This window comes from Artibeus jamaicensis, unplaced genomic scaffold (genome assembly GCF_021234435.1).
Source record: "Artibeus jamaicensis isolate MK-2021 breed Jamaican fruit bat unplaced genomic scaffold, CSHL_Jam_final scaffold_754, whole genome shotgun sequence".
In the NCBI taxonomy this organism is placed as follows: domain Eukaryota; kingdom Metazoa; phylum Chordata; class Mammalia; order Chiroptera; family Phyllostomidae; genus Artibeus; species Artibeus jamaicensis.
This window is the reverse complement of record NW_026522054.1, coordinates 875,097-901,852: the sequence shown is the minus strand read 5'-3', so window position 1 is coordinate 901,852 and position 26,756 is coordinate 875,097. Positions and strand designations below refer to the sequence as shown.

The window sequence follows — 26,756 nt, the reverse complement described above, 5'->3', positions numbered from 1 at the left end:
CGCGCGGCCGGGCTGCGGTCCTCCCCCACCGCCCCGCACCCAGCGGCTCCCGGAGCCAGGGGAGGGAGAGCGCGGGCGGGGGCAGCCCGAGCCCCGCCGCCGAGGCTTCCAGTCTCTCTGGCTCGCGCAGCGGCGGCGGCAGAGGTCGCGCACAGATGCGGGTGAGACCGGCGGGGGGAGGCGGCGGTGGAGGGAAGGAAGCCGCTTGCATGAGACCCACAGGTAAGCCCCGGAGCCCCGGAAGGGGCTTTGCATCCCGGGGAGGCGCGCGCAGGCCCAGGAGGGGGAGTTGGAGCCCGGTTCTGCCCCCCGGGGAAGGATTTGTATTTATTTGTTTATTTATTTATTGTTGACGGCGCAGGGCAATATCATTGGGGACTGGGCAATAGGACTCATCCTCATCCTGGGGTAAACCAGAGAAGTATCCTGGGGGATCGGGTGCCACATGTGAGATTCCTAAGACTGACCTGTCTAGGCCCAGGAAAAAGTGTTTTTTCCGCCCCGAGACGCTGCAAGGCTTTAGACTTTCCTTCCCCTCCTGGTCACAGCGGCCGGATCCCGGGGACCGGCGCAGAGCCAACGTGCGCTACCTCCGCTCCTCCCTCCCCTCCTCCATCCCTCCCCGCACGCGCAGCATCCCGCCGCGGCTGTTACTCAGTGTACCCGCGCTGGGGGGATCTCGCTGTGGGAGAAGGGGTGGGGGAGGACCGGGGATAGAGCCTGGAGCGGGGGAAGCCGAGCTTCTCCCCCCGCCCCCCATCCCCGAGTCCCATGGCCGAGGAGCGGAAGCGTGGCCCCGGGAGCCCAGGCAGCCAGGGGTATTGTCGTGTTCGTTCCTGGTTGTAGACTCTTGCAAGCCGGATGCCCTCTGTGGATGAAAGATGTATTATGGAATGAACCCGAGCCATGGAGATGGATTTCTAGAACAGCAGCAGCAGCAGCAGCAGCCTCAGTCCCCCCAGAGACTCTTGGCCGTGATCCTGTGGTTTCAGCTGGCCCTGTGCTTCGGCCCTGCGCAGCTCACGGGCGGTGAGTGACTCTGCTGTGACCAGGGGGGCCAGGACGGCAGGGAGGAGGAGGCTGGCTGGCAGGACAGCCCTGCCACTCCCCCGTACACCCAGACTTCTGGGGCATCTGAGAACCCGAGGAGCCCCTGTGTCCCAGCCTAAGACCATCCTTTTTCTAAGCTGCTGGAGTTCCCCCCAAATTCCTCTGGAGCCCGCACAGCTTCACACCCCCAGTCTTCTGTCCGGAGCTTCCCATCAGCTGCCTAGCCTGGCTTCTCTGAAGGCAAGACAAGGCTGGCCTATTATCTCACTTTGGCAGAGAGAGAGAGAGATTTGTGGATCATGTGTGCTTGTGGACCCCTTGTCTATGCCCTCAGCAGACACAGGGCAGGCGGGTTTCAGTTGCAAGAGCCCCCTTCGTGCATGCAAAGGGTCTGAGAACAAGGCTGGGCCGGCTGCAGGACAGGTTTACTTGCAAGTTAACTTTCTCTTTCCTTGGGAGGTGGCGTGTGCGGGCATGTCTGTGCGTGTCAGGGGTGGGGAGGGGATGCAGAGGGGTTTTTTCAGATGTGTTTCTGGAGGATTGTTTGGCTTCTCCAGGCCTGAGTTACAGGGGAGCCAAGTCCAGTGCTTTTGTATGAAGTGCAGGTTGGCTGGGGTGCAGGTTAACCTCAGACCCCATAGGCAGCTGCCCTGTAACATGCTTTATTTGGGGGGAGTGGGAGAGATTGAGGTCCCGCCTGCATTTCAGAGCCTAAGAATGTCTCTGTCTCCCCAGTCCACCACTGCCCATCACTGCTGTCCTTCCCATGTTTTCTGTGAGAGCTGGCTTATGTGTCCATGTTGAAAGGACAGAACCACATTCCAGGGCCGAGATACTGTTCATATTATAAATAAGTTATAATTGGTGGATAAACAGGTATCAATTGATATGCATAAACCATTTTAGTGCATTAAGATATTGCTGTTTCGGAGAATTCCAAGGTGAAGATGGGGAAAAAAATGAGTGAAAAACTAGCAAAAGTGGGGGAGGGTAACAACAAGTTGGGACTTGAGCACGGAGCCATCAGTAACGCAGGCTCCCCATTAGGGATGGGAAAGGCACTGTCTGCAATGCACCGGGCTGAATTGGTGAGGAGACATTTGCTTTGGACAAGGGCCCTGGGTTTTTTTTCCCCCCTAAAGGTAACTTCTTTGGTGCTCTTATTTTTATGAAACTGTCTCTGAGGCAGGTTCCCTCTTCATAGAGGGCAAAATCAAATGCAGTGCCAAGACGGCACCTGTGTGGGGCTCTGGTCCGAGCCTCTGCCGAGCCCTGGACACCGGAGCTGCGCAGGTGGGCAGGGCAGCACAGAGCAGGGATGACTCATTTCCTTCCCCCTTCCCTTCTGTCTAGCTTCCATTGCCCCAAACCAGGCCCATGTGGGCTCCCCTCCTCTTGGCATTTTCTCCCATGGAGGTAGGAGAGTCATGAGCGTGCGTCCATGTGCGTTTTGAGGGTCCTTATTGGAGGTGTGAGGTCTGAGCACCGCAGCCTGGACTTGGAAGCTCTGTTTTTGGTTCTGCCACTTGCCCAGGGATCTCAGGGCACAGTGCAGCCCCTTCAGTATCACATTGGTCACCCACCAACACGTCTTGGATGCCTCTCTTCCCAGGGGAGTGGATGTCAGGCAGAAAGATCCAGAGCTTTGAGGACGAAGCTAGAAAGAAGGGTTGCTGTCCCCTCTCAGTTTTAGAGGTCTCCCTTTTTAGGTGCTCAAACTGTTTCATCTTGAACTCCTTCAGACTCAGGGTCTGATTTCTGGACGAACACTAATTATATCAGGACTTCTCTGTGAATAAACAGCTTGGGTGGGGAAGGGTGGCAGGACTGTTCTGTGGAGTTCACTGTTCAGAGATGTCTGTCTTTCTTCGGGAAGAAACCCAGATGGTGGGGGCCCCGGATGGCAATAAAAGGCAATTCACTTTAGTTCTAGATCTGTGCTTCTAAAATTTGACTGTGCATAGGAACCGACCTGGGATGTTGCTAAAAGGCAGTTTCTGGTTCAGCTGGTCAGGGCTGGGGCCTGAGAGTCTGCATTTCCCACCAGCTTGTTCCTGGCCCAAGGACCACACTTTGTTAGCAGCTCTGTAGACCGACGCTGAGGCATTCCTAAAAATCAGCCAGTCGGGCACAAGAGTTTTGGCCCGTCCCTCTCAGGCACCCAGGTGCAGATGGCCTGGGCGGGCACAGGTGTTCCCCAGAGTCTAATCTTCAGGTGATACACGGAGCTGAAAATCAGCCTTCCGAGACTGCTTGCCTTTCCTTTATCGACAGTGAAAGGTGCATATTTAAGAGACGCTGCTCCGAGATGTGGATTTTCATTTTTGATTGCTTTCAGTGGGAAAGGAACGCCACAATAGCAAACTCTAATAGCTCAGCTGGGAGGAAGAAAAGCATGTACCCAGTACAAGTAGGACAGAAAAAGCCTGAACTAGAAAGGGAGAAATTGAGAAAATGATCAGATGAAGAAAAGGAGGGGAAAAGGACTCTCATCAAAAATGAAATGCTTTGTCCTCCAACGCCAGCCATTCAATTCAGTTCTTCCAGCCCTGGGAGAGCCTTCAGGAACCTGAATTGGCCTCAGGTGACTTTGGGGTGGCTCTTCCCAGGTTGTCTTTTGTCAATTAGGAAAACAGCCTTCACCTGGGGCCACTAAGACCAAATACCCCGAGAGGACTAATAATCGGGTTGATTGGGAGACGCAGGTCCCTGCTGTCTCCAGAATCTGTGTGGAGCCTGGTTTGGCTGATTCCCTCTTCCTCCGTCCCAGTTCCTGTTCACAGAGGCAGGGTTTGGGGGAGTTTGGGCGAAGGGGAAAAGAGTATGGGTTTGCTCTACACACCAGTCCTTGCAGACGGGCTCGTTAGCACAGCCCTGTGTTCTCAGGAACCCAGGCCCATGCTGCTCTCTGAGAGCTTTGGGGCCTTTGAAAGCCCCATGAAATGAGGGTGATGCCGCCTAACTTGCAGGGTGGGTGGGAGGGGTGGAAATCACGTGGGTGCTCTCTCCGTAAACGCAGAGAGTGGTGGTGAGGAGGGGCTGAGGCAACCATGTTAATGACCCAGGCTTTTGCCTCGCTCCCTCCAGGCACAGTGAGGGCCTGTCCCCACTGTTCCAAGCACAGAGGTCTGTGATAGTCCTTTTACCTGGAAGAACCTGTCTTTATTTTTTGCCCAATGAACAACGGTCTCCTCAAGATCCAACACAAATGCCCTAGTCTGTTTGATAACTTCCCTGGTCACTGCATTCTCCCCTCACCTGGGCTCCCACTTGCGAGGGGTATAACTCTCCTTTGTAATAAGGAGAGTTATAAGACCATAAGCCCTCCGAAGGCCAAGACCCCTGCCTTCCTTTATTTTTGTGTCCCGGGCTCCCGGGACAGCATTGGACACGTAGAAGGTGCTCAGTGCTAGTTGACAGCAAGAAAAAAGGTTCCCAAATTACTGGCATGCCATTTAGAAAAGAATGACCATGGGTGGTGACAACGTGCAAGAGGGTGGTGGCACCTGAGGCCACTTGCACTTGGAGGTGGTCTCGGAGGCCGGAGGAAAAATCAGGGAAGTCTCCCTAGAAGAGGTGGTGGTGCTTAGGATGGGCTCCGAGGGAGGGGCGGCGGTTGGAGCACCTCCAAAGGTTTCACTCTACGAAAGAAGAATTTTATTTACTTTTCAATTACAGCTGCCATACAATATTATATTAGTTTCAGGGGTACAACATAGTGCTGAGACATTTGTGTACTTTACCAAGTGGTCACCCTGGTAAATGTAGAGCCCATCTGACACCATGCATATACTTACTGCAGTATCATTGACCGTATTCCCCGTGCTGTACTTGACATTGTCCATGATTATTTTTATAACTGGCAATTTGTACTTCTCAACCCCTTTACCTTTTTCACCTGGGCCCTCCTACCCTGCTCCCATCTGGTGACCACCAGTTTGTTCTCTGGATCTATGAGTTTGTTTACTTCGTTTTTTTATATTCCACATGTAAGTGAAGTCATGTGGGATTCATCTTTGTCGGTCTGCCTTACTTCATTAAACCCTCAAGGTCCATCGAAAAGGTTGACTTCGAAGTAAGAATTGGAGGTGTTCTGTGAGACTCGTTTACTCTGCTGTCCAGGGTTGGAAGGCGTGAGCCTAAGACGCTAAGTTCAAGGGGAAATTCTGGCCCGATTTCCCCTTCTTTAAAAAAAAGAATCCCATGCTACTCTAAGACGGAAGAAATTACCCGCTCAAGGAGAAAAAAACAAATAGAAATAATTCAGTGAGTTGCTCATAAACTAGAGTTAAAAGTGCATTTAAAAGAGCTTTTTAATTGAGAAGATGGTAATTGCTTTATTAATTTTAAACAAGGTAAACTGGGGACATGAGAGAAGTACAGCAAAACGATTCTTGACGTTGTTCGGGACTGACAGTGAACTTGGACACACTGTGGTGGAAAGCCACCGTTACCCCTATTGCCCCACTCCAGAGAGAAGTGCCCCAGAGGGGCAGGGGCTGTGGCTGGCACGTGTGGGAACCTGCAGAATGAATGCCTGGTCTGCAGACTTTGATTCTTCAAAGTGAGAGGGATTGCCGAGCTCCGTAAACTTGATCAATGATCATTTCATCATTATCCCATTAAACTGAGCTCTTCAAGAGAGGATGAGTAAGGTTTGCTTTTGGAAATAAAGGTTCGACCTGTTTGAAATTGGTGACTTGAGTCTCCTGGAATTACCTGCATGGGAGCCAGGCTGCACAGTGAGGGTCACCCATGGGCTATATTCCCCTTTCTCTAGGTAACAAAATCCAAGAAGACCTCATTTCTTTGGTCTGATTGGGTTTATCAAAGATATAAGTGATTGACACGGGAGAACCAGTAACAGGGAGGTTCTTTAAAGAAAGAGATGAAATCCATTCTTGCAGTGGATTATATAAAATCTGTGCGTGTACAACGTTGTTACAGTCCAGGTGGTTTCCAAATTCAGATTCTCGGTGCATGCAGAAGCCTTCGGACCTCCCGGAAGGTTTCACCTCAGAAGATTCCAGTTCTCTCCAGGCAAAAAACAACAGGTCCTGCTTGTTCAGTGGACATCTGATAGGTTTGGAGGATTGATCCTGTGCGAGGCTCTTGATTATTCTATTAGACTGCTCTGTTAACTCACTCGAGTCTCAATGTTAGAATCCCATCCAAGGATGCATTTTAACAGCTTCTTCTGGTGGGGTACGTCTGCAAATTTAAGCCATAGGATGGCTGCAGATACTGGATGGCTGATTGGAGGAGCCCCCTCTATGTTTAAATTATCCACAGACAAAATGGGGGAACAGGCTGTTTAGAGACTTGAGTTCCATCGGTATAGAACAATCCAGTTCTGGATTACTACCTGGCCCTTCAAGGGTGTGCCCAGATTTTCCCTTTGGCAGTGGGGACACCTGTTGTTTTTTCTGTCTCGTTTCTGTTTACACTGCTGTTTTGTAGGTGGGAACTGCTCATTTGCTTGTCATACTGACTTAGAGGAAGATACATTTTAGTTGCTTGAGGCAAAGAGCCAGAGAGGTGTAATCATGTCCAGTAGGAAATACACGCGACCATTTGCTCCTGTCCCTGACTGGCTACATGGCAGTTCCCAACTTCTGCCTCAGTTTTATCCTCACCATCTGCGAAATGGAAATAACATTGCACCGCCTGCCTCGAGTGGTAGCTGCGAGAATCAAACACGTTAATGGGAAAGTGTAGTTATTTGAGGTACCAGCATTGTCACCCACGAACTGGTGCTTGCTCTTTTCACTGTGTGAAGGGTTTCTAAGAGCTTCCTTTGCTCTGAAAGGATGTGATGTGACAAATGCTTCGTAAAGCCCAATGGAGCAGGCGGAGATGGATGTGTGGTGTTGAGATCATTAGGTGGTCACCGATCCTTGGTCCCCGTAGCCCCCTAGGGCTCTCTGTCTTGACATGGCATCGTAGGTCCTGCAGCGGCCTAAGAGGGTGTGACATTTGAGCTGAGTCTTTCTTATCCCCACATTTAAATCATTCTTACTTTCCCGTTATAGTTGACATACTGATACATTATTATCTTAGCTTCGGGTGTTCACCCCAGTGATTAGATGTTACATAACTTACTGAGTGATCGTCCCAATAAATCCCGCACCCACCTGGCGCCACACGCAGTTGGTAGAGTATTATTGACGGTGTTCCCTATACTGTACTTTACATCCCCATGACCACTCTGTGACAACCAAGCTGTACTTCTCAGTCCCTTCACTTTTTCACCCATCCCCCCAACCTCCCTCCCGTGAGTCTTGAGTGATAAAATCATTTTCCAGGCAGAGCAGGTAGGTGGTGAGAGGTGCTTTTTTTCAGGAGGCTCAGAATGAGAAAGGATGAGTCCTGGAGACCAGGACCAGCTCAGGGCAGCCTTAGTGAAGGGCAAAGCCTTTGGGGAGAGAAGAGAAGGGCAGGCCGGTGGGACTCACGTGGCAGCTACGTACCAGGCTCAGGTGTTTGGAGGTTACACTGCACTTGGCCGGCCGGGGAGCCTACAAAATGGTCTGCAGGGGTCTGGCATGGTGGGATCTTCGTTTTTAGGAAAGAATTTTTTAGCAGTGAGGAAGCTGGAGGCGAGATCCAGAGGCCCTTACTCATTAACAATTTCATTGTGCATCCACCTTGACTAAGTGGATGGTGGGTACAGAAACAAAAAACAAAGCCCTGCCCTTGAGGGACTTAGATTTCAGAGGGGGCCAGCTAGGAAACTCTTGCATTGGACCAGGAGGGATGTGAGGAGGGCTTCAACAGAGATGAATAAAGGCATGTGAAAAAGAAGCCAGAGCCAGCAGCTGGCTGGATGAGGGGGTAGAGGGAGAGTGGTTCTTTGAGCCTCTGCACTGGGCATTTGGAGGGAGGCTAATGAGTTCGTTTTGAATGAGGAGACTTGCGTGGCCTGCAGGACGTCCATTTGGCCACTGGGGTCCATCGCGCAGTTGAAAACGCACTTGGGTGCTCTGAAGAGTGACAGGAGCTGGAGATTTGTGTGATGTCTCTGTGGAGGGGTTGCCGGGGCCGCGGGTGGGGTGGGGGTCTCCCAGGAAGAGAGTGCAGTGAGCCAAGGAGAGGGTTTGAGGATGAGGCCCAGGAAATGTGCACATTGAAGCATCAAGGAGAGAAGCCAGTAAGGAGGACGAGCCATTGTGCTGATAATCAGTATTGGCAACAATACAACGACAAGAGAACTTGATCCTGGCTGTCATTTGCCCTCTCTGATGTGGGGGCGGGAGATTCATCCTTATGTTATCATCAGGGGGGCGTTAGTGCTTTGAGCTCAGGCTGCTCACACCACTGGACCCAGAGGAGAGCAGGGCCAGGAAAGGGCAGGGCTGTGGCCAGGAGGGTGGCGGGTCAGCAGAGAGGTGTCTGACCCTTGACTTCGAAGAGTCAGGCTTTTTCCAGCCTTCATCGGGAGAACCAGAGTTCATGGGAGGCTTCGGGTACTTCCCTTCTGGGGATGTTGAGCAGAGGGGACCCTGGGCATGAGTGTAATGACGGTGGCTGGAGGGCTTCCTCCCTACTGTGGCCCCTTCTACATGCCCGGGGCACTGGGACTTCCTAGGGGCTCACTGCCCGCACATGTCCTTCCTGCACAGGCCTCTGGCAGCCCCGTCCTCCCGTCTTTCAAAGATTTATCTTCTCGAGCTGTTGGTGATTCTTCAAAGGCGAGATTGTCAGAGAGTGATCCCTCTGTCCCCCTCTCCCTCCCCCGTGACTAGCTCGGTCACCTCTGCGGCAAGTCACTTAGCCTCTCCAAGCTTTGGTTTCTCCATCTGAAAATCAGGAGTAATGGGGCCGTCCCTCTGCTCTTCCCAGGGGGCGGGATGTGTGCAGATGGAGGAGGCAGGGTCAGGAGACCAGGCGTTTGATAAATACAAAACAATTGTGATCGCAGGTCTGGAAGGACACCTGTCTCCGCACGGCGCCCGGGGCCAGTTTTGCCCTTTGCTTCCCTATGTCCCCGGCGGGGGAGGCTCAGGAATGCCCCGCGCAGCCTGCGAACGCCTCCCCAGGTGCAGGTCCTGACCCCTGAAAGCTCATTTCGTGTGGACAGGATGTCAGGCAGCCGGAGGGGCTCTTCTGCTGCAAAATGGGATGTGCCGATCTGTGCTCTGTCCCTGCCACCTGGCGCGTTTGGTGAACAGTCTCGTCTGGAGATGGAGAAGGTCCTTGTGCTGTGGAGAGGAACTTCTCAATAGCTGTTGGGCCAAGCCCAGCCAGTCCCTTTTGTGGACTCACAGAAGCCTTGGGGTGGAGAAACTGAACATGTGAGGCAGGCGAGCGACTCATTACAGGTGCTTCAGAGGGCCGACGAGGGCGTCGGGTGCTCTGTGTCTCCCCCCTTGCCCTGGGTGGCATTTCTGCTGCTGGGAGCATCTGGGCACAGCGGGCCGGCATCTTCAGCCCCAGGTAGCATGGTGGGGTGAACAGGGAGCTGCATTTAGGTCTGGAGCATCACTAAGTGTTTTATCCAGGTTGGGTGCCTCTGCTCACCTCCAGCTGCTGGCTGTCTCTAATTCTTGGGAATCTCTTTATAGCTCTGCAGGTGGGATGCCGTTTGGGGGATTCTGTGGGCTGGAGATCTTGGGATTCCTCGTCTTCGGCGGGGATGCCTGGCAGTCTTCTGTGTTCGGCCTCCGAGCTCTTCAGGGTGGCGGCCTGCCAGCCAGCCCAGGACACCCCACGGAAGCCTCTTTGGGGCCCCTGTCTTCCAGTTCTTGGCCATATCTGGGATCCTGGAAGATCGAGGTCTGATTTGGGGAAGGAGTCCTTAAAATGAGACCTGATCATCAGGCTTTGGGTGAACAGAACAGGTTCTTGCATGGTTTTGTGAGGTAGCTGGGCATTCATTCCACACCCCTGGCCACCCCAGTCTTCCTCTGCAGACTTCACTTACATGGTAATGAGGGTGCAGAGACCCTGCCCTTTGTCATCGCCAGATGAAGGAGCCCCCAGTTCTCTGGGGGCTCCCCAAACACACAGAGGGCGTGAACCTGCCTTGTCTCTGTAGCAGTCACCTTTGTGCCTTGGGTGATTCACAGCCCCATTCAAGGGCCGATTCCCGTGAATCTGCTGTTCAGATTGTTCTCTTAGCTCCCTGCTTGCAGCGTGGTCCCCAGCGGCTTTCATCCACAGCAGAGCCGGTGACTGGTCCCTCCCTCCACTTCGCAACAAGGCTTGTGTTCCTCTCACCTCCTACGTGCCTTGGCCCTCTGATGGTTGGCGTTTTCTCTGGTACCTGCTGTGTTGATGCGGCTGCTAAATTGGGTCATGTTCCCGGTGCTGTGGCAGAAGCTGACTTCCACGGAAATGCACGAGGTTGTACCGAGCCGTTTCTCCCTGGGCCTTCAATTTACATTCAAGCTCGACGTTTCCGGTGCTGTTTCTGGATTCAGATGGACACACACATTCGCTCGTCTACAGCTGAAGGGCGAGATGGCCACACGTTCGTTCACTGCGAGTTCCAGAACGTGCCGCCCTGAGGATGGTCCGTTGACCTAGGCAGACAAGGGCAGGGGGTGAAACTCAAAGCACACCTGCTGTACCTGGTCCTCGCTTTGCCCTAAGGTGCTGGGCGGCTCCCTCCAGCTGGCCTTCACTCAGCCGGGCCTGCAGTCCCCTTCTCTCTTTTCTGCTGTCACAGAGCCTTCTTGTCCCTTATGAGACAGCTTCCACTTCACGTTCATTCTTTCTGTGACCTTGTGGGTGGCCCCTGGCTCCCCCAGCTCTGAGAGTTCTCAGAATACTGCAGTCTTAGACCGTCGGCCTGGGAGGGCCACGGGGACAGTCCAGACCAGGAGGTTGATGCAAAGCCCCTTAGCTCCTTCGCAGGATCTGCCTGGACGGGGTGGGGACTGAGGGGACCTGGCCGAGCAAGCCACCCCGGATGGAGCCCCTCCCTGCTTTCCCCGGAGCGTGCGCCTGTTTTTCACGCGGTGCCTCCTCAGAACCTTTCACCAGCCCACGAAACCCCTGCACCCAGGGCAGCCCTATCGTTCTAAAGAGGAGGAAAATGGGTCTCTGTCCCCCACAAGGCACGTCAGGGTGGCCACTGAGAACAGGTCCCCCGGGATTGAACCCTAGCTCTGCAGAGTGGTTGCTTTCTATGTGGGGCAAACTACTTAAGCTGTCTCTGCCTCAGTTTTGTCATCTGGAAAATGGGGGGAACGCCAGTCCACAGAGCTGTTGGGAAGGTTCGGCAGGTTCACACATGGAGAGCACCCAGAACAGTGCGTGGCACGTAGAGGGACTTGCATGAGTGTTGACTGTCTGTCTCCTCGTTATCTTCATCATTACTGTCTGTTTTGTGTTTACTTGTAGAAGCTCCTGGGAGGTTGGATCCACAGCTGAGTCATCTCTTTCTTAACCTGACCATGCTGTGCACATTCTAGATACTCAGGAAACAGGCCCACGGACTAACGGACGGGCTGAGATGGCAGTAACCCTAGGGTCAGACCTCCACAGTGAGTGTGGCCAGTGGATGAGTGGGCTCTGCAGCCGGTTCAGCGGCCGAGACTTGCTACTCCATGAATAAGACACTGCTGAGTGTCTGGTTATTACTAAAGTCTTCCTTCCCTCTCGTGTCTGACATCTGAGTCAGGTGGCAACAACAGCCATATAAATGGCAGGAAGGACAACGGGAGTATGGACGTCTGGCTCTGCCTTGAACCTGGTCCCTCCCCCGGTGCGTGAAACACCTGGAGGGGCTCCTTTGTACTACTGTGACCTGCTGGGGTTCGGACGTGGCTTTGACCTCCTAAGTTAGGATGAGGAAGTGGGCAGGACTTTCAGCCTCCCATCTTCCATCATCTGCTCTTATGCTCACTCAGCAGGAATGCACAAAGCCCTCACGATGTGCGGGGAGTGTGGTAGTCGGTATGAGACTAGAAATAAGGATATGATACGCTCCAGCCTTCGAGGAGCTCGGGTCTGTGTGTCGGTGTGTGTTACCTGTGCACTTGGGCGGGCGCAACAAAGTACCGTAGCCTGGGGGTCTGAAACAACAGAAATGTGTTTGCTCACAGTTCTGGAGGCTGGAAGTCCAAGATCAAGGTGCCAGCAGCACTGGCTGCTGCAGATGGCTCCCCTCCAGCTGTGTCCTCACATGGCCTTTCCTCGCTGTGTGTGCGTGGAGGGAGAGAGGGGAAGGAGAGGGACACACTGGTGCTTCTTTTTATAAGGACACCAGGCAGGCTGACTTAGGACCCCATGTTTGTGACGTCCTTTAACTTTAGTTACCTCCTTACTGGTGGGGGGGAGGTGGGGGCCTGTGTCCAAATACTCACTTCAGGGATTAGGGCTTTAATCCAATATGAATACCGGGGGCAGATTCGGTCCTTAGCAGATGCTAAAGAAAGATAAATGTTAATTCTGATGAAAAGGGACCCAGAGCTCTTACCCTAGCCAGAGGAAAGCAGGGAAGGCTTCCAGGAAGAGGTAAAAGCAGAGCTGCATTCTGAGGGGTGAGTGGCAATTAGGTGAAGAAAGGGAGGAAGGGGAAATATGAGGGAAGGTGTAGCCACAGGAACTTGCCTGTGCGTGGTGAGGGGGCAGGGTGGAGGGTGGGAGTTTATAAGCCATTCACTCACCTCTTCCTGTCTTTTGTTGAGATGGTGACCAAACATTTCCTGAGGTTGGCTGGACACAGACTCTCCTGCAGACACTGCTGGCTGGCAGCGTCCAGAGGTGATCTCGGAGCTCACATTTGCAGAGTTTCCCAAATTCAGGGCCTTACCGTTCGCTCTAACCTAATCAGCCTACTGCTAGACACTCCCATTATTCAATTGCAGCTGCTGGCCACTAAAAAATCAATTGTAAGTGGCTCCCCAGGCCACCCAGTGGGCTCACCCCTGGTTCAGGTCAGGTAAATATTGAATTATTACATGGAGTTAGTCTGCGGAAAAGTGGCTGGTTAATATCTACCCTAACAGAAGGCTATCTCTGGTTGTATTTTTAAGTTATTTCAAGTATCTCTCTTAGGGCACAATTTCTTCTCTCCTAATCAAAACATTTCCTTTGTTCCTTTTTTTTTTTTTTCTTCCTTTGCTGATATTTGAAGTTGAAACAAGCAGAGAGCCTGAATGATTTGTGAGTCCAGGTGAGGTTGTGGGGCCATTCTAAGGCGCTTGTGTTCTGAGACCTGCAGCCCTTTTCATTAAAGCAACAGTCTGGGCAGAGAGGGTGCTGGGGTCTCCCTCCCTCTGCCGACCGTCTCTGTTCCCCACATCCCAGGAATGCTTAGCCTTGTGCCATGGACCAGCCTCTGTTGCGGGGGGAGGGGGGGTCTATGGGCCTCCCCCACTCTCATCCTCGAACATGCATGCAGACTTGTGTGTGCACCTCTCTGAGGGGAGTCTACAGCTTTCAACAGGCTCTTCGATGGGTTCATTACACAGAAAGGGCTCCAAAAAAAAATCACAGGCTCAGAACCAACTGCTTGGAGTGCATCTGTGGCTAAGCGGCCGACTGAGGTCCTGTGGAGAAGGAAGCTGTTTTCAAGGGCGTGAGAAATCATTTGCCTTGTGTCTGATTGCCTTTCTCTTGAAGTTTTGGGCCTGAACACTGTGTGCTGAGGTTCAAGGTGGACTGGAGAACAAGAGGATAAAGCAGAAAGGCAGACAGGGTGGTTGACAAATTCACCTGACCCCAGGGCCATCAGACGGCTGCCCCTTTAATTTAACCCTTCACCCTCCCTGGCAAGTTGTCAACACTGTGCATTAAAAAAAAACAACACCTCTATTAAGTGAGTTTTCTATAAATATTAAAAAAAATAAGTAGATACAGAAGAGGTAGGATTTATTCAACACCATTGAGCTTTTATTATGTGTAAGACCGTGGATCGGGCAGGCGAGTCTGAGATGAGTGATAGGCAGGACCCCAAAGCCTGCGCTGTTACTGAAAATTATGTGCGGAAGATATCCATCTTTATTCCCCCCCGAAAATGTGGGCAGAATGAGGAACAGTCTTGTGCGCAGGCAGGAGCAGTGCTTTTGTGTCGATTATGCCTGGACTTCCCGGTGCTGCTGTGACGTGTTGAGGCTGGAGGGACTGCACAGCTGGGACGGGGCCAGCGTTTCCAGGGCTGTGAGCTGATGGATTCAGCGCCCGAGAAAAACGTTGAGTTGTTGTTGCTGTGGTTGTGTTAGGGTTTCACTTCTGCCGCACTGGATACTGGAAACATACACATGCCCCCGTTGTCCACATCTCTGGTCTGCCTGGTCTGGGCTTTGGGCTCGTAGAGTTAGGCTGGCTTTGGGGGTGCTGTGGGCAGGAAGACCTGGGAGGGGGATGAGTGGCCACTTTCACAGCTGGTTAGTGGCAGAGCCGAGACGGGGACCCCTCCTCTCTGGCCGGACGTTTCTGGAACATCGTTAGCCATCCTTCGGACAACTGGGGATTATAACAACAGGCTCCACCTTTCGGGAGTAATTTGGATTAAATGAGATAATATGTGGAAAAAGCACGTAGAACAAGGCCTGCCCCAAGACACAAGCTCACCGCATGCCAGCCCTTATCGCTTCCATGATTCCTTCCTTTCTCTGGATCTTGCTTTCCATAAAGTCATCTACCCCTTCTTGACTAGGTCTTTTCCCCTCTGTGTCTTGGCCAATGTATTTCATGTGCTTATAAGCTTCTAAGTGTGTCTTTCCATTTCCTTAAAATACATTTTCAGTTCCAGGGGACGCTCAGATAAGCCTTGCACTTTTTTGGAGAATTTGAATATGCCGTTGTTTTCAGACTTCCCTCCCCGGGGAAGGTCACCGTTTGTCCCTGCCTCTGTCTCCTGGATCAGACTCCCCAGGCTGGGGCCCTCTGGTCCCCTGGGGCTTGGCCAAGGGGCACTGGCGGTCAGCTGTCCGAGTGTGCGGGTCCTCGGCCAGTGGGACAGGCTCCTTTCTGATGGCAGCCACAAGACTGCTGACAGCCTCCTGCCTGGTGATGTTGTCATCCCCAGGGAACAGAGACTCCAACTGTCTGTCAGCGTGGTCCGCGGGTGGCTGGGAGCCTGTTACTGCAGGGAGGCTGTGTGGCGTGAGCTGCCGTCCCTGAGCCAGGCTCCCTCGCAGCGGACCTCTGGAGCTCGGGACCCCACGCTCGCCAACCGTGAGGTCTTCCTCTGCCTTATGGCGGTGACACCCGCCATAGCCGACACAGTAGCAAAAGTACCATGAAGCAATTAGTGATCCGTGGGAGAATATTAATTCAACACTTAACATACAAAAAAAAAAAAAAAGGCGGAGACATGGTATTTGTCATGCTTAAGACCTTGTAACCAAGACCTTAGAATTAGAAAACTTTTACAAGTCTGTGTTTGCCAAATTATCAGTATAGCCAGCACAGTGGAGGTCAAATGTTCATCTGCCTTAAAACGCTGGTCTCGGGTCCTGACTGGTGTGGCCCAGTTGCTTGGAGCATCGATTTCCCGTCAGGGCACATGCCTAGGTAGTGGGGTTGGTCCCCGGTTGGGGTGCGGTTGGGACACCTACGAGAGGCAACCAATCCATGTTTCTCTCACGTCGATGTTCCTCTCCTCCTCTTTCTCCCGCCCTTCCCCTCGCTCTTAATATGGGTAGATGAAATCTTACAAAAATGTGCTTGTCTCAGATAAGAAATCACAGTATGATAAAACGGTGGCTTAGACGAATGACTTCATTTGTGCATTCCGGTTGGAATTACAAAGCACTTACTACTTGCAGGGCACTAACCCAGGTTCCGGAGAGTGACGTCAACAATAGGACCCTTGCCCTTAGGGGCCAAGGTGTGTTTAGTTGGGAAATAATTCTGTCGCCTGTAATGGGGACAGAGGGAAGTCTGTGTTGAGGGCATAATCAGAGCACTGTGGAGTCCAGCTTGAAGAAGGTGCGATTGGTAACAGAGAAGCCATTCCAGTTGGGGGAATGGGTGTCCCCTCGCAAAGGGTGTCCCAGTGCACAGGGGGAAATGGGGCCCAAGAGATTTCGGCAGAAAGAGTGTGGCCAAGGGCATTGCCGTGGGCGAGCATGGGGTCTGCTTCCTCCCAGGGAGGGACTCACAGGGGCCTGACCTGAAAGCATGTTTTGTAGACATTCGGGCAGTGAGGCGAGACAAGCAGTAAAACAGTAATAATATTAATAATAATGCTAACACTCATGGCTAATATTTATCAGTTACTGCTTTATACCAGGCACATGTCAAGTGCTTTACATACATTAACTCATTTAACCCTACGCATCAGGTGCTGTTTTGATCCTCATTTTCAGGCGAGCAGAGGCTAAAGCACAGACCCAAGGTCCTGGAATTCAGAGGTGCAGGCTGGGGTCTCCATCTAAGCCACCTGGCGCGGGAGCCTGGCTCTCCACTGTCGCGTCCTTGACTCACTGCCACCAGAGCCCCAGATGCCAGACCCCGGGTGAATTTATCCACCACCCTGTCTATTTCCCCTCATTAGACTCTCTTTCCCCAGTACCCCTGGAACCCCAGCCCAAAGGTGGTGAAGCCCAAAACCTCAAGTGAAGGAAAATCATGAATAGGAAACATCATTTTCTAATGTCTTGGGAACCATCTCCTTCCTTAGAAGGGCGTCACCGGCGAGCCCCTGGGAGTGCTCGTGGGGACAGCGTGGCTGAGCCAGGCATTAGGGCCATGGCCCCAGCTGGGTGACTTCGCCCTTCCTGGGACCGTGGGCAGTACCTGGAGACATTTTGGGTTGTCCATACTGGAGGGGGGGGTGTGCTACCAGCTTCCAGAGTCCAGGAGTGCTGCTGACCACCTTATTACACCCAGGGCAACCCCCCAACAAGGAAGTGTCCAGCCCCAGATGTCCATGGACCGAGGGCGAGAAACCTCTGGGGTTCAGTCTGGCTGTGATGGGGTGCCCTCAAGGGGGGTGGGGGCAGGAGACCAGGAGGAGGTGTTCCAGGTGAGGGGTGCTCGGGGTCCAGAGGAAAGACAGGCAGTGGCAATGGGAGGGGAGGGAAAGTGGCGAATTGTAGAGAACAGAGAGGAAGATCTGAAGGCCTGGCAGCCAGAGGTCTCCAGTGCGTGTGCCAAAGGGAAGGGCGAGACCGTTAGCTGTCATGGAGACGTCTGAGGAAAGCTTATTTTAGCAAGATGATGACCTTGGTCTTAAGATGATTTAAATGTTGACATGCAGGTGGATTTGCCCAGCAGGCATGTGAGAACAAGAGGATGGAGTGAGAGAAGCTGGGGTTATAAATGCGGACTCAGGAGCCATCTCCTGGGAAGTAGTAATTACCATGTGTTCAGTTGTCTAGAGAGAAGCTTGAGGGACAGGGGCCGGGGCCGCTGGGGAAGAGGGAGGGTCACAAGGCCTGGCTTTGAATCCCAGCTCCAATTGTTAATAAGCTTGTGATCTTGAACATGTCCTTGAACTGCTCTGTGCCTCGGTTTCCTCAAAGGAGACCGAGCGACTGTTCAGAGAGATTGATGGGGAGTCCGGTTAGTGCATGGCTGCCAAACTTCGGGACAGGAGGGTTCAGGGTCAGGGATGGTCCGTGGTGTGAGACTCTGCAGATCTGGAGAGGGGCATGGGAACTGAAAGCAGTCCCCGTGTGAAGAACTCATTGGTGACTTTGGGGACAGCTTTCTCATGGTGGTTTGCGAGCGCCCTGCCAATGTCAGCGGGCCTCCCTACAACATCCAGTTTTTTTTTAGAGTGCGTAATAGAAGCTGTGTCTGTGTGTACCTAATAGCAAAGGACTGGTATCATCTTTTCTTTTCTCCCTTAAGTAAGAGACAAACTGTGGAGGAGAGAGAACGAGATGAATAGATGAGAAGTTACAAATGAGAGGAGAGAGACAGCAGGCAGGAAGCCATGAGTATTTCTGCAGAATTATCTTCTTTCTAACCCCCAGACTCCTAGCCTTGCACAGAAGATATAGTGCTAAATGTTCTAAACTGAGGAAACTTGTCCAGACGGACTCAAGGAAGCAATCTGCCTGCCTTCCAAGGGTCCATGTGGGCCCCTCCTGGACCCCTGACAGGCCTGCTCTGTCTTGGAGCTTAGGGAAGGGGGTGTGCCCAGCCTCACATGGGAACTGTGCATCCCGATTAAACCAGGGCCTCGGGGTCTGGAGGCGGGCCGGGCGATTTCCCCGTGTTGAGACCTCAGGCGCGGAGCTCACACAGACAAGGAGCAGGGGCCCCGTCCTTGGTGACTCTTCAAGGGGAAGCTTTTCTCAGCCGTAACAGTTCTTAAAAGCAATTTCTTCGGTGTATGAAGTGTAGCCTGGCCTGTCCTCTCTTGCAAATAAGCCGGCCAGTTTTATTCTCCAGGAAGCCCGAAGCCAGCATTGCCTTACTGTGTTAAGGACGCCAGGCAAGAGGGGAGCTTGAACTCTCACCTACTGTCAGTGGTGGGAGCCCCTCACGGGAGAGGCTGGGTCCCTTATCCCCTCCTCCCTGACCTCTGATGGCGACACTTTTGCCTGCCCGGACCTCACGCCCAGTGCATGCCGACCACACGCGGTCCTCCCACCTCTCGGAAATACCGGGCGGGTGATCTTCACCTTGAAGTATTGAAACCTGCACGTGCCCCTCCTTCCCCTGTACTAGGTGGTCAGCTGCCTGTATAGAGAGGCATGGAGTAGACATAGTTCTCCAGGCGGAGCGTAGACAGATTTCCAAAAAGGTGTGACCACGTTCCATTTGAACTGTTCTTGGGAGTCTGGGCGACTCAGTGGAAACTGAAGGTTTTCTTAAAATGTGGGGTGCTCGTCCATTTAGTTTTTATCTCCTGAAGGGGCTTAGAGGTAGGTAAACAGAGTTCTACCCGGCGCCTGGGGCTGGGCTCTGTTCTCATTCTTTCTGGTGGTGGAATATGACGAAGGGGTGAGGAAGGAGGGTCAGGGGACTCCGTGGGGAGGAGTGCCCCTGGTAGTGTCTATAGAAATTACCTACACGGGGACTCCACGGCTTAGAGTAGAAAACCGTCACTAGTTTTAATCATTTCCCCTTACTTAAAAATATATAATATATATGCTATATATATGTATCGAATTTTTAAAGAAAATTTGGATAAGCAAAATTAAGAAAATAAATGTCACGCCAGCCCTCTGTTAAAAATGTGATGTATGTGCCTTTCCTGTGTGTATACATTTTCCCCCTAAATGGCACTATAGACATTATTTTGTGACCTGTTTTTGCTGCTGAACAATACATCGTGATATCTTTTATACTCTTTTAACAGTTCGTCTTTTATGACATCACTTTGACTGTGCAGTGCTCCATTTTATGTGTATCCCATAATTATTTAACCTTTGTGGCACACATACAATGGTCAGCAAAACACAGAGAATGACAGGAATAGATGTGTGCGTGCAAGCTGGAAAGAGTGCCACACAGGATGCAACACAGATGAGGGGAACCTGGCTTAGCCTGCGCTGGGGGGGTGTTTGAAGAAGCCCGTGCTGGGGAAGTCGGCTTTGAGCAGAGGGTCCAATGGCTTTCACCAGGTGAAGGTCAAGAGAGAAGGTGTTCCCGGTAGAGGGAACCACCTGTGCAAAGATCCTGTGGTAGGAGGTAGCACTGTATGGCCAAGAACCAGAGAAGGACCAGTGTGGCTGAAATGAAGAAAGCCTCTTGTCTTTAGTGGCCATTTGCAGTTTTTGTTTTGAGTCATTGGTTCATGTTCTTTGTCAGTCTTTCTGTTAATTCTTAACATTTCTCCCTGGTCCATTGATTAAAACTCCTCAAATATTCACCCTTTTACATATATCTCAATCATCGTTCCCACCATTTCCATTTGCCTTTAAATGCATTTGTGGTCATTCTATTGGCCTCCCCCCCACCATGGTTTCTTCCATGTGGTGCTTAGAATGTTCTTTGCCAGCCCAAGGTTATTTAAATATCCACCTATCTTTTGATAGTTTATTATATTTAAACTTTTTCTCAATCTGGAAATTCCTGTGTCTTGGAAGAAGTAGGGATATAGTTTATTTTAATCTAAATGCCTAGCAGGATGTACCAATAGTATTTACTGAGTTGTTCATTTGTTTTCCACTGTTTTGAAATACCACCTTCATAATATACCAACACCACTGAGATATTTGGGTCTGTTTCCGGACCTGCTGTTACAGTCCATTGATTTGATGTCTCTCCCTAAGCATTTGCCTCACAATTTCACTCCTTGCTCCTTTAAAAAATCTGCTAAAGCCAATCTCCACTTATGACTCTTCTCTTTCAACATGTGCTCAGCTAGTCCCATGAAATTATTCTTCCAGATCCATTTTAGAATCATTTTGCTAATTTTGTAGATTAACTTGGGGACAAGTGACATCTCTTCAATACTGGTGTTCTCTGAGTAATGGCAGACCTCTTTGTTATTTTAAATCTCCTTTGGGTTATTGGGTAGAACATTTCTAAAGAAAACATCAGCCCTGAGGATACTGCCGTTTCGTCTAGAAAATATCACAGACCCAGAGAACATGACTGGAATGAAAACTAGACCAGTAGCAGGATAATGAGGACCCTCCAGTGGTTTTGTCCACCCTGAGTGCCCCAGGGGCCCCCGTCCTCTGGACCCCGGTTTCGCAGAGACTGTGGTCCACCTCAGCCGTGACTATGAAGAAGCCGTACGATGCAGGGGTTGCTGTATCCAGGTCGTTTATGCTGGGTGTCTATCTGGAGGCAGTGTATATCACCTCCTTTACCCTTCCCATGACCAGCAAATTAGTGCTCATTGGCTCTGATCTACACCAGCATGAGACCCCGAGAAATGACAGAGTTCGGCCAAGACAGAGAAGGGTCATGATGGGCCAGCAGGAGGCAGGAGGTTGACATGGGTTTGCACCCAGGCCTCTCCAAACACAAAGTCCCACCTCTTTGCACCGTGCAAGGTATTTGCTCCCCTCCTTCTGGCCGAGTGGCCCCCTTGCTGGTCATTAAGTGGGCAGGGAGGAGTTGGGAGCGCCCCCTGTGGGTGTGGGTGTACACACAATTGTCAGTATGTGGGCCACGAGGCAGGAAGGTGCATTGTCTTTCTGTTTGTGTATTTGAAACAAGATCTGCACCCACAGTCACTCGGGTGCCCTATCAGTGGATCCAGGGACCATTGGCGCTTCCAGGCTAGGTGTTCTGCCTGGGGATTGATGCATTTGCCCCTTCAGCTTCCGTCCCGGCTGTCGCAGCTGGAAGGCTGCCCCGGCGGGTGGGCGGTGGGACCCTCCGCGGGCTCTGCTGGTGGCAGCTGCCCTGCCTCGCGGGGAGCCTGGGCTGGCAACATGCAGCCGCAGCTCGGCTCGGCTATTTTTAAGCCGTCCGCTATGCTCCAGTGGAGGCTGCCTGCGTCTGGTGCTGAATCATGATCCAGCTTGCTAATTGCAGCAGCGCCGGTGGCCTGCCAAGCACCCAGACAGGCATCTGGCTCCGCGTTTCGGGTTCTTGTGATACAGCGAGGGTGGGGGGGCAGGTAGAGTGATGAACACCCAGGAGAACACAAGTTCCAGGCAGGCCTAGAACTGTCACAGTTCTGGTACACACTTTGGGTTTCATAGGTGTACAACCAGAACACATCCCTAAAGAGCTCCGGATCACTGCCGGATCTGCTTCCAGGAGGCCTTTGCAGCCAAACGTGTATTTCAGCAGTCAGGTTGCTCTGGTCCCTTCCCTCGGCACAGGTAGCAGCTTCGTGCTGGTGGGAGTAAAAGACTACACAGAACACACAGGGGGTTCGATGTATGAGGTCAAGTAGGCCTTTTTCTAGAAGCCAGCCTTGCCCGAGCATTTATTTCACTTCTGAGACAATGGCGATATAAGGAGCGTTCCCACAGGGAGTTGGCACTGTGGACACACTCTCTCCCGCCGCAGGCCAGTCTGTGCCGGTTCCTTCTCTCTCCCTAAGCACTTTAGGACTGCAAGGGCCCACCTTTCACCTCCTGTGGGGCAGAGGTCATGCTCTTGACCCCTGATCTTTTGTCTGGAACCTCTTAGACCCAACTGCCCAGTGTTCAAAGCAGATTGAGTGATAAGGCCTTCGGATAGAGGGCCCCTTTGCCTGAGCGAGAATTTAAAGGATTAAGGGCTGACAGCCCCTTCTTCCTTTTGAAGGTGGCGTGTCTGCTCTGCAAGGCCTCTGCGCAGGATGTTTTTCTTGTCTCTGCTCTAACACAAAGGGGACTGCGGTTTCACACAAAGGGACTGTGCTTTTCAGCCACAGCCCTGTGTGCTTCCCGGGCTCTGCAGTGCAAGTGGAGGTCTCCTGGGGTCAAGCTGTCCCTTTGTGTCCGCCAAGATGCCCATTCCTTCCCGCCACCCCTTGGGAAGGACTGACAAGCCCGAGGCTCTTCCGAGCCGGCAGAGCCTGTGTCCTGTCAGTCCCGGCAGGCAGGGTCAATTACACGGGAGCCCAGCTGTCTGGGGAGAAGGAGTGATGAGCACACACGTGGCTCCCTGCTCCCAGACAGGCGGGGTATTGAACTTCTGGGCATTGTTCATTGTCTTCTCAGGGTAGCAGGCCTGGCACCCAAGCCTGTGGGACAAGCCAGAGCTTTCTTCCAGGCCCAACTCTACGTGATCATCTTCAGAGAACGTGATCCCAGCAAGGTGACTGCGGGGCTCTGTCACCTGCAGTTCCTCCTAGACCGGAGGGGCCCAGGAAGATGCCTTTAAGGGGGTAAAGGGTTTCTGTGTCATTGCTCAGTCAGAGGAGGCTGGAGGATGAGAGCTGCCTGCACCCCTTCAACTTAGCAAGTCAGTGTCCGCTTCTCTCAGGGCTGTTGCAATGCCCCCTGAACCGTGTGAGGGCAAAAGCGGGGTGCAGGTGTCGGGACCCACCGGCTCTGGGTGAAGGGTGGGACCAGCTTCTGCTTCCTGTGGGCCCTTAGGTGTACAATTCGCAGGGCTTTGTTCTGTCCATGGTGACCTAGTGCATCAGAAATTGCTGGGGGATTTCTACAAAGATTGCTTGGCCTCGTGCCCGGAGGCTCTGGGAAGGTAGCTCTGGGCGCAGAGTCGAAATTGATCTATTTAACAACCACCGCGAGAGTCTGATGGGTAGCTAGTTGCATGCGGTGACTCCCTCAGCCCCACACGGGATCAGAGAGAACTTGACGTCCCCAAGTGGACGGTGGCCAAAACCTCGAGGCAAACTGGCCAGCGGGACATGCCATAGACCTGAGCAGGCACAGCAGACTGGCAGGGTGGGGAGTCGGGGGCCCTCTGGGTCACCCCACCACTGCCCCCTGGCTCCTTCTCAGCAGACGCCAGGCCGACATCTCCAGTTAAAACCCTGCCTTGATCCTGGCCCTCCCCTAATGTTCTCCTCCCTCCAAAGTCGAGCTCCCGGAGATAATAGTCCATTTTTAGCCTCGCTCCTCACTTCCAGCTCACTCTTCAACCCACCGCAATATGGTGTCCACCCCCACCGCTCCACTGAAATTATCCTGGTAAATGTCACCACCAGAAGACGCGTCAACACCACGTCTGTGCACACGGCGGAGCCTTGCCTGTCCTCTTTCTGGAGCCCTCTGCAGCACTGACGCAATTTTCTCGAAACTCTCTCCTCCGGAGACTGCCACGACGTCACTGTCACGGCCCTCTCTGCATCTCAGTCCCCAGCGTCCGTCCAGGGGAGCTCCTCCACCTGTATCTGGGTGCATTTGTCCCACTCTGATTTCTTTTCCTGGACCCCATGAGGACACGCAGCTGCCTACCGGACATCTCTACTGAATTGCCGCCCACATACCTCAAACTCGACTTGTCTGAAACTGAACGGTATTCCTCCTTCAAAGTGCTCCTCTTTCCCAGTTCCCCATCTCGGGGAACGGCACTACCAGCTGCTTGGCCCGCCACATCAGAGGCCTGGGTCACCCTGTGTCCCCGATTTAGTCTTCCCTGGCTGTGTTCCACCGTAGACTCCTGGAGTATCGCCCGCCTCCCCTCCCTGTTGCCCTCATTCCTGCTGTCTTCCTGTTGCTCCCAGACCGGACCTTAGGAGAAGCTTCCCGGCTCCGGGGCCACACCTTGGAGCGCCTCTCCTCTCCTTTCCCGACCACAGCCTGCTCTTCCGAGCAGCTCTTGCTGGCATTGTCTTACCGCTCAAGTCCTCCACTGGTTCTCTTGCTGTAGATGGTGGGACAAGGCAGAGGTGTGATGACAGAGCCCTCTACAAGCTGCACCTGTCCCTCTGTCCTGCTTCATTTTTGCCACTTGTCCCTCCTTTTTGGCTGTATTCGATGACTGGAAGCTCCCTGGCTACTCTGTGCAGCCCCGATGGCCCTGGTCACAAAGCAAAGGACTCACACATCTCCTGGAGGGCACCGGCTCCCAGCCTTCTCCCCTCTGGTCCCTTTAATTCTCTTCCACCCATGGACGTTTTGATCTAAAGGAGAAGGACCACCGTTATTAAGCTGCAGTTTCACCCCATTTTTGATGAAAGACGTACGTACATGAAAATATCTGCGTGTTCACTGTGAGCTAAGGCTTTTCACCGCATCGTATTTCCAACCCAACAAAACCTGCATTTTGACATGGGCCTGGCAGACCTGCCCTGGATAACTGTACTATTTCCACTCACCTGTTTAAAGAAAGGAAAAGTAGTTCAAGCAGCCCCTCGGAGTCCAGGGACTTTGGGTGGAACAGATGTCGTCCTGTTTGAGAAAGAGGCCCCACCCAGAGGGCTGGATGGCCTCAGTCGCAGGCTTTCTCGGCTCCTGGGATCTTCGCTAAGGGATCTGGTGTGCGTTGGCCTCATTTTCTCTCACCCTGAGCCTCCTTTGTTTTTGCCTCTGTTCCTGCTGAACACAAGGGCTGTGCCTCCTGAGCACAAAGGCTGGCCTGAGCGATGACTTTGTAAACTGATCCCACAGCAGGTGACCACGCAGCTGACGCGGGCGCAGGAGGGGAGAAGCGTGGCCTGATGGTTTTGTTCCCAGGCCACAGCGGCCTGTTTGCCTTCTGAGCAAGTGGTTTGCTCCTGTGCAATTGAAGTTCCAGTAGAGCGAGCGTGTCTCCTCCCACCCCGTCTTCAGGAGTTTTGTATTATGTGGATCCTGACATCCGTCTCTCACACCTCCAGCAACATCGAGACATGTGAGGCTTCATCCACTCGGGGCAGTGTGGGAAGGCTCTAGAAGGCATCATTCCTGCTTGCTACTCATATTTGAGCGCCAAGGGACTGGCGGTAACTAAGAGACGCAGCCTGCCCTCACAGAGCATGCAGCCTAGACTAGAGGGAAGATGACGATAGAACGGTCACAATAAATCGTGACTTCTTTCAGGGAAGTGTGCTGTCGGGAGGATGAGTTGGCAGGGAGCCGGCTGGCAGCAGGCGGCCAGTTGGAGGGCTGGTGGCAGGGGCCTTTCCTACTGTCTTAACTGCATTATCGCCAGGTTCTAGGTTCTTCGGGGGCTGTTTCTGAGCCACGTAAGTTGGACTGGAGTCCCAGGCTGTGGGACACAGCAAATGACACCTGCACAAAAACTCTCAGAATGTTTCCAGGGGGCCAGGAGTTGGGGAGACAGAGCCCAAAGAGCTGGCCTTCAAGCCCACCTGGAGCATTAGCTGCGTGACGTGTCAAATCCTTACACACATAAGGACTAACAGATACCTACGGGCTTCTGTTGGGGGGACATGGGACAAAGGCTGTGCCAAGATCTGCAAGGACAGGCTTGAGGAAGGCAAGGGGTCATGCAGAAGATGCCATTGTGAGCCACTCCTACAATGGCCCCTCCCCTCCTCAGTGCCCCTTCAGCCAGGGGGAGCAGTAAGGAACAAGGCAGGGCTAGCATGAGGGGCCCAGCCCAGGAGCACCAGGCCACGGGAGGAAGTTGTCACGCCTGGCCCCATTCCCTGTGGCCTGAAGAAGGGGAGGCTTGTCTGCTCCCATCTTCCACCACTTCCTCCAGTCACCAAGAACCACAGAATAACTCATCCGGTGAGGCCAGGCCAGGCCGTGTTTCAGCGCCCGGGATGTTTATTTTAAAGTCTTGAATCCAAATTACAGCCTTAAAAATAAGTAACGGCCTCTAGCGGACATGGACAGGCCCTGGGGAACTTTATATCTCTCTGGGCAATGAACTTGGCAGGCAGGTGGTGGGTAATACTCGCTCCTGAAAATTACTAGAGATGCCAGCAGCAGCAAATATCCGATTTTTGCAAGAGAGAAAGTCATTTAATCTTTTTGATGCTTGTTGGAATTCGGGTGCCGTGTCTGAATATAGATACGTCATTAATAAATGCATGATGACGTTTTCTGTAGATGGGTGGGTATATGGTCACGTCGAAAACAGGCTGCTCCAAGGTGGCCCAGCTATGCTTCCTAATAGCATCCTCCAAATATTTTATGAGCTGAATCTCATGTATTTTATGGCCACATATAGTGTCCCAGACACATCGCCAAGACTGCTGTTTTACTTTGTAATTGGCACTTGACCAAGCGGGCTAGAACTCAGACGCCAGCGAGAAGGGGAGCTTGTAACCAGGGCCAGGCAGGTGCCTGCATGCCCAAGACTCAGTCCTCCCACCAGGGTCCACGGATACCCTCTAGAATGGCCACATCGGGATTTCACGAAACAGGATGTAGGCGGGAGGTCGGCCAGGTGAGGGGGACGGGAGCCTGTTTTGCAAACTGTCCTGGCATTGATGAAGGCCTGTCCCTGCCTTACCCATTAGTGGTTGTTTTGTTGTCCCCTCCATTGCCATTTCCAATACAGTGCGGCCATGTCACTGTCCCTCGGTGGGA

General features: G+C 52.7%; 1 protein-coding gene across 1 annotated transcript in view; it reads left to right on the top strand.

Moving 5' to 3' along the window:
• The window catches only part of SUSD4 (sushi domain containing 4), an 86,254-nt gene continuing 59,498 nt past the window's right edge, over positions 1 to 26,756 (top strand). Inside the window, exons 1-2 of the mRNA XM_037128329.2 lie at positions 1 to 222; positions 847 to 1,029. Of these exons, the coding sequence (XP_036984224.2) occupies positions 882 to 1,029 (148 nt within the window). The 5' untranslated portion in view covers positions 1 to 222; positions 847 to 881. The remainder of the gene's footprint in view (positions 223 to 846; positions 1,030 to 26,756) is intronic.